The sequence below is a fragment of the Mustela lutreola genome, chromosome 4 (assembly GCF_030435805.1).
Source record: "Mustela lutreola isolate mMusLut2 chromosome 4, mMusLut2.pri, whole genome shotgun sequence".
Lineage (NCBI taxonomy): Eukaryota > Metazoa > Chordata > Mammalia > Carnivora > Mustelidae > Mustela > Mustela lutreola.
This window is the reverse complement of record NC_081293.1, coordinates 132,159,426-132,167,218: the sequence shown is the minus strand read 5'-3', so window position 1 is coordinate 132,167,218 and position 7,793 is coordinate 132,159,426. Positions and strand designations below refer to the sequence as shown.

General features: G+C 39.2%; 1 protein-coding gene across 1 annotated transcript; it reads left to right on the top strand.

Moving 5' to 3' along the window:
• Nucleotides 1–4,998: 4,998 nt before the first annotated feature.
• LOC131829379 (T-complex protein 1 subunit eta-like) lies at nucleotides 4,999–7,351 on the top strand. Its single transcript, XM_059171133.1, is given in 2 exon segments — nucleotides 4,999–6,370; nucleotides 6,824–7,351. Coding segments are annotated over 2 exon segments (1,671 nt in total). The 5' UTR covers nucleotides 4,999–5,069; the 3' UTR covers nucleotides 7,194–7,351.
• The last annotated feature ends 442 nt before the right edge of the window (nucleotides 7,352–7,793 follow it).

Genomic DNA, 7,793 nt, shown 5'->3' with positions numbered 1-7,793 from the left:
CATAAGCTAGAGGAAGTATAGACTAATTATTTTGTAACTTGACTATAGAAAATATTTTCTAATAAGTACTCAATATACAGAATGAAAAATGATTACTCAATTTAACTACATTGAAACACTCTCTCATTGTGAATAACAAAAAAAAAAGCAAAAGCAAAGGGCAAATTATAATTTTTAAAAAAGATGTTTCCATTTATATCATATAACATGTGTATCTACAAATCAAAGAGGAGAAAGACCAGCATCTCTCGAAGAAAATGTGCAAAGAATATGAATAGAACATCCAAGAAGAAATATTTTTTAAAAAAAATTATCAGGCATATTGTAAACTTCCCAGATCCACAGTTAATAAAAGAAATAAGAATTTAAACTGTTCTGAAATACCACTTCTCATCTGTCAGATCTGCAAAAATCCAAAAGTGGTATCATCTTATAAAACTGCAGTACTATATCACACCCAGCGTACTGATCCTGACATCATCAAGATAGATGACATTTCCATCATCATAAGATCTTACATGTTGTCTTTTCATAGCTCCACCCCTACTCCTTTAACCAGGGGCAACCACTAATCTGCTCTATTTTATTCATTTTAAGGATGTTATATGTATAAAATCATGCCATATGTACCTTTTGGAACAGGCTTTTATAAACTCAGCGTATTTTTCTGAGGATTCATCCAAGTCTTTGCCTGTATCCATAGCTTTTCCCCTTTTTATTGCTGAGCAGTATTCCATTGTTATGACGGTACCAGAGTTTGTTTAACCATTCACCTGTTGAAGGACATCTGGAAGGTTTCTAGTGTAGTTTTCAATTCTGGGACATTATAAGCATTTATATAAAGATTTGTGTTTGTATGAACATAGCTCTTCATTTCTTTGGGATAAATGTGCAGGAGTGAATTTTCTGGGTCTTCTGAAAATTACATACTTAGCTTTTAAAGAAACTGTCAAACTATTTTGGCAGAATGCCATTTGCCTTCCAACTAGCAATGTATATAATCCACTCTGATAATTTGTCTTTTAACTGGTATATTTAGACTTTTAAAATGTCATGCATTTATTTACAAATTAAGACTAAAGTCTGCAATTTAAATTTTTGTCTTCTTTTTGTTCTTTTTTCCTGCTTTTTAATGCTTTTCTAAGAGTTACTTGAACATTTTTTTTTTGAATTCTCTTTTGATTATAGTGTTTTTGAATTTATCTTCTTGTATGATATTCTAGGGGTTGCTCTGGATATTACGTTATGTATACATCATTTATCTTAATATACTGGTGTCATCATTTTACCAGTTTAATTGAAATATAGAAACCTTACCTTTTGTACCTTTACCTTCACTCATTTATAAAATAATCATCCTAACACTTTCTTTTACGTACATTTAGAATAACATCTTATATGGTTACAGGTGTGGTTCATGTCAAACATACTCTTAAGAAATTTAAGAGAGGAAAACCCTATTGCATTTACTCTATTGCTTATCATTTGTTTCTTCCTTTCAGATTTTATAAGCTTCCTCCATTTATTATTCTATTTCTGTTTAGATCACTTCCTTTAGCCATTAATTTAGGGTAGATTTACTTGTCACAAATTCTCCTGCTTTAACTTCATCTAAAGATGTCCTGATTTCCCTTCCCTCTTGAAGGATATTGTCACTAGATATAGGATTATAAACTGATTGCTCTTTTCTTTTAGCACATGAAAAATGCTGTGTCCCTTTTCTCTAGCTTCCATTTTCTAGTGAGAAATTTGCTGCCACTCAAATTGTTTTTCTCCTATAGGAAATGTTTGTTTTCTTGCTGCTTTTAACATTTTTTCTTTGTCTTTAGTTTTCAGAAGTAAAATTGTAATGTATCTTGGCATGGACTTCTTTGAGTTTATTTCATCACGAGTATTCTCAGATTCTTAATTCTATAAATTTCTCTTGCTGAATTTGGGAAAATTTCAGCCATTATTTCACATGGTATTTTTTTAATCCTGACCTCTTTCTTCTCTCCTTCCTATATTCTGTTGACATGTTACAGTTTTTCTTATAAGCCCACAGGTCCCTGAGGCTCTGTTCACTTTCATTTTTCAGTTTACTGTCTCTCTATCGTTAAGATTGATTGATTTGTATTGTTTTATCTTCCAGTTAAGTGATTATTTCCTCTGTGCCAACTCATTCTGCTGTTAAGCCCATCCATTAATTTTTTTACTTTAATTTATTTTTTTAATTTTTTTTTTTTAGCTCTAAGATTTTTATTTGGGTCTTTTTTGTATCTTACAGGCTTTTTTTGGCTGAAATTTTGTATTTCTTTCATTTGTTTCAAGTGTGTAATTGCTTCTTGAAGCATCTTTGTCAGGGATGCTTCAAAATCTTTGTTAGATAAGTCAGACAAGTGTACATTTCTGCCATGTTTGTGGATGATTAATCATGTTTAAGAAGATATTGACAGCTATTTTTCAGCAGTTGTAATATATCAGGAACTAGTCTAGCATTTTATATGTATCAGTTTATTCCTAGAGCAGCTCTACAAAGTAGGTATTATTACCATTACCATTGTCCAGCTGAGAAAACCTTCTCCTCTCTAACTCTCAATCTTTGGCTTGGTGTTGTGGTCTAGGTTGGAAATAAAAAAGGTGACCATATAAATTCAAAGATGGAAAATAAGCACATCACTTGTTTTAAAATTCTACATTAAAAAAAAGTGTTCCATTAGAAGCAATTCTAAAATAAATAACACCTTAGTGAATATTGTGGTTCCTTTCCTAGCCTTCCCACACCAAAAATAAAAAATAATAATAATAAAATAATTTTTTTTAAATCCCATTGTGGATTTGGATTGTAAAACTGATACGTGTTTTGGGTTAGGTTGACACCATTTTGAAAATCTATGGTGAGCACTGATTGGCTTAAGTTCATCAGTAGAATGTCTTCTGTTTGCTAACTGGCTCGAGAAGGGATGTATGATTTAGGTTAGCCCACTCACCTTAAAGTCTAGGACTTGTGCCTGCAAGCTGAGGAGGGCAAATTCTTTTTGGTATTACCTGGAGCTGCAGGGTGTTAGCTAACTGAAGGAATGGGGACTGAGAATAAAGATATTAGAGAAGGTAACAGAAGTATAGAGAAGAGCCAAGAAAACAACAGAGAAAGAAACAAAAACTCTGATCAGACTCACGTGACTCTAGCTCTATCTCTATAATTTTCAGTCAGTGAGCCTATAAATTATCTGTGTAGTTTAAAAAAATTGTTAAGTGATCCCAAATAGGTCCTCAGAACACAATATTTTATCTTAATGCTTTATTTATCAGACAATACCTCTAAAAACTGCTTATCAGTACCAGGAGGCATAAGTGTAAGTAGCTGCCAAGCCTTAAAATATAGCAGCTTGGTTGACAGAACTTCACTAAGAAAACATGTAATGAGAATTTATAATGTGCTATAGCTTTTCTTTTTTGCACTAATTTTGTGGGTACCTGTGTCTTATATTCTATTTTATATTTTCTGTATTTTTTTTACAAAGATAATAAATTCACATGGAAAAATTCAAATATGATGATACAATTAAATTTTGTTCCAACCCTGACATACAAGCCTTTAGTTTCTCTACATAGAGGCAAACTGTTATTAAAAAATATTTTATACATATACAAGCATGTATAAAATTATCCGCCCATTTTGTATGTTATGTCCCACTTCACATACCATTCTGCTTCTTGCTTGTTTTATTTGATAATATATTTTATTTGACAATATATTTTATTTGACAATACATTCTAGGTTAGGCACTTATTGTACCTCATATTATGGATGTTAGGTTTGTTTTCAGTATTTGGTATTACAAATAGTACTTCAGGAAATAGCCTTGTACATACTTTTTTGCAAATGCACTATTATGTATCTAGTATAAATTCCTAGAATTGATAACCATGGTGTAAGTGCACTTTGAATTCGAACAGATATTGCCAAATTGCCCTCCAGAGATGTTCTTTTTCTATAAACTCTCCTCAATTCAATTATGCTAGTATTTTGAAATCTGAGAGGTAAAGAGTACTCTCTTTTCAATCTGCATTTATTTATTATGAGTGATATTAAGTGTTGCTTTACATGTTTAAAAAATATCTGTAACTGCTTCCTTGAGAATGTTCTATGTTCATTGCCTGCTTATTGATTTATAAGATCTCTATACACTACAGGATGAGCCATTGGTTGTTAGATGTGTTTATGGCTGATAATGTGGACTTCTTTACTCACCCCTATTTCCCCTTTCTCCAGTATGCCCTCTTTTCTGCAACTCTAGAAAATTAATAACTATGTTTCCAGACTACCTTATAACTGTGCTTCTGTGGTAAATTAGTATTGTAGTGAGTGTGTTTGATGTGATTTGGATGAAAGCAGGAACAGTGAATCTTTGTTCATTTTCCCGACACTTTAACTGGCTTTTTGCTGGTAAGTAAAATTTTGGAAATGTGAGGTTTATGCACAGTACTGGCTATTCCTTATCTTCTCAATGAAAAGAGGCTGTTTTGGTGGCAGAGGCACTAGGATCCCATATTCCCGGGCCTAATTCCCAATTTTGGGGTGGTGAGAGGCATTTGTGCTGCGGTTCACAGATAAACTCCCTGTTGGCTCTGTTTCTTGAAGAGACAGTTGCAACTTCCTAACTCTATCTCCCTGGGCCTTAAGTTTCAGCTATAGGTATGTGCTCTTGGTAGTTCCAAGTGGCAGGTTTAGAGGTCAGACTACCTGTGGTGGGACAATGTAACAGTGTTTTGGGGTGAGTGCTGGAGATGCCAGCCTCCAGCTCATTCCCCCACCTTCTAATGGCATTATTACAACATCCTTTACTTTATCAAATCGCTTTCTTAATATTCCTCAGACAGTGTCTGTTTCTTGTCCTGAATCCTGACTGAGACAATGCTGCACAATCTCTTTTCCAGTTTGTCATTTATCTTTTGACACTTTGTAATTTTTGTCAAAGAAAAAAAATTTAGATTATTGTGTAGTTAAATTTACAACTTCTGGTGGTTGGGCCGCCCGGACGCGGAGAAGACGGGAGGCGTGGCGGGCCAGTGAATAAGCTTCCAAAATGATGCCCACACCAGTTATCCTGTTGAAAGAGGGGACTGATAGCTCCCAAGGCATCCCCCAGCTTGTAAGTAACATCAGTGCCTGCCAGGTGATTGCAGAGGCTGTACGAACCACCCTGGGCCCTCGTGGCATGGACAAGCTGATCGTAGATGGCTGAGGCAAAGCAACAATTTCTAATAATGGGGCCACAATTCTGAAACTCCTTGATGTTGTCCATCCTGCAGCAAAGACTCTAGTGGACATTGCCAAATCCCAAGATGCTGAGGTTGGTGATGGTACCACCTCTGTGACCCTGCTGGCTGCTGAGTTTCTGAAGCAAGTAAAACCCTATGTGGAGGAAGGTTTGCACCCACAGATCATCATCCAAGCATTCCGCACTGCCACCCAGTTGGCAGTTAACAAGATCAAAGAGATCGCTGTGACCGTGAAGAAGGAAGATAAAGTGGAGCAGAGGAAGCTGTTGGAGAAATGTGCCATGATCGCCCTGAGCTCCAAGCTGATTTCCCAGCAGAAAGCCTTCTTTGCCAAGATGGTGGTGGATGCAGTGATGATGCTCGATGATCTGTTGCAGCTGAAGATGATTGGAATCAAGAAGGTGCAAGGTGGTGCCCTGGAGGAGTCCCAGCTGGTAGCTGGCGTCGCGTTCAAGAAGACTTTCTCTTATGCTGGGTTTGAAATGCAACCCAAAAAGTACAATAATCCAATGATTGCCCTTTTAAATGTCGAGCTTGAGCTGAAAGCTGAGAAAGATAATGCTGAAATCAGAGTCCACACCGTTGAGGATTATCAGGCAATTGTCGATGCCGAATGGAACATTCTCTATGACAAGATAGAGAGGATCCATCATTCTGGAGCGAAAGTCGTCTTGTCCAAACTCCCCATTGGGGATGTGGCCACCCAGTACTTTGCTGACAGGGACATGTTCTGTGCTGGCCGAGTACCGGAGGAGGATCTGAAGAGGACAATGATGGCGTGTGGAGGCTCCATTCAAACCAGTGTGAATGCTCTGTCATCAGACGTGCTGGGCCGCTGCCAGATCTTTGAAGAGACCCAGATTGGCGGCGAGAGGTACAATTTCTTCACTGGCTGCCCCAAGGCCAAGACTTGCACTATCATCTTTCATGGTGGTGCTGAGCAGTTTATGGAGGAGAGAGAGTGGTCCCTACACAATGCCATCATGATTGTCAGGAGGGCCATCAAGAACAATTCAGTGGTGGCTGGCAGTGAGGCCATTGAGATGGAGCTCTCTAAGTACCTGCGGGATTTTTTTTTTTTTTTTTTTTTTTTTTTTTGCAGTCAGTGGACTTTATTAGGAGGAGGGAGTTCTTCTGCTGGTCATAGATGGGTCTGATGGGATGGGGACAGGATGAGGACCAGCAGGAAGGCACCTAAGACTCAGCACTCCTACGTGAGTTCCTTCAGTCTGCTGGATGGGCAGCACCTAGCCACAATGCACCACCTTCAAGGGGCGGCTTCTCCAAGTCTCTTGGGGATGGTCAGTGGGCACTGGGAAGGGGCCCAGAGCCACATCTCGGAGGGTGAGCCCAGCAGCAGCAGCAGCAGCAGCAGCAGGTGGACCCAGGCAAGCGGGCCATGGCCAGAGCTTTCCTTCGACCATTGCTCAGCCGCTTGGCCTCACAGGCGCCCCTCTGGTCCCGCAGCCGGGTGTTCAGCTCCCTGAGGAGCTCCAGTTGCTGCCGGAGACTGAGCTTCTCTGTTTGCATGTTCCTCAAGACTGCGACTCTCTCCAAGTACCTGCTGCTTTCTCATTCCGAGAAAGCAGCAGCTGTTGATCGGGGTATATGCCAAAGCCTTGGAAATTATCCCAGGCCAGCTGTGTGATAATGCTGGCTTTGATGCCACAAACATCCTCAACAAGCTGCGGGCTCGGCATGCCCAGGGGGGCATGTGGTACGGAGTGGACATCAATAACGAGGACATCGCTGACAACTTCGAGGCCTTCGTATGGGAGCCAGCCATGGTGCGCATCAATGCCCTGACCGCAGCGTCTGAAGCTGCCTGCCTTATCGTGTCGGTAGACGAAACCATCAAAAACCCTCGCTCAACAGTGGATGCTCCCCCAGCGGCAGGCCAAGGCCGGGGCCGGGGCCGCCTGCATTGAGAGGCACCCTGCCCCTCTTGCAGGGGGCTGGCAGGCTGGCTGCAGGGTGTGCTTACTCTGTCTTGGTCAGTTGGTATCACGATGAAGGGGTAGTCATTGGTCCACTCTGTTCTCACTGGAGGTTATTTAAATAAACTTAAGACTTAGAATTCACTTTAAAAAAAATAATAACTTCTGGTGTTTGTGTCATACTTAGGAAGGCATACTTCTCCAAGTTTTTTCTAATACTTTTTAAAAGCTCCTTTATTGGGGTGCCTAGGTGGCTCAGTGGGTTAAGCCTCTGCCGTCAGCTGGGTCATGGGATCAAGCCCTGCACTGGGCTCTGTGCTTGGCAGGGAGCCTGCTTCCCTCTCTGCCTGCCTCTCTGTCTACTTGTGATCTCTCTCTGTCAAATAAATGAATAAAATCTTTAAAAAAAAAAAAAGCTCCTTTATTGCAGTTTACTTGCCAAAAATAATTTGTTTTATGTTTATAATTCAATGAATTTTAATAAATTTACAGAGTTATACAATCACCCTTAAAAACTAATTTTGGAACATTTCTACCACCCTGAAAAGGAACCTTATGCTTATTTGTAGACACTACTCCCGACAGTTTTGT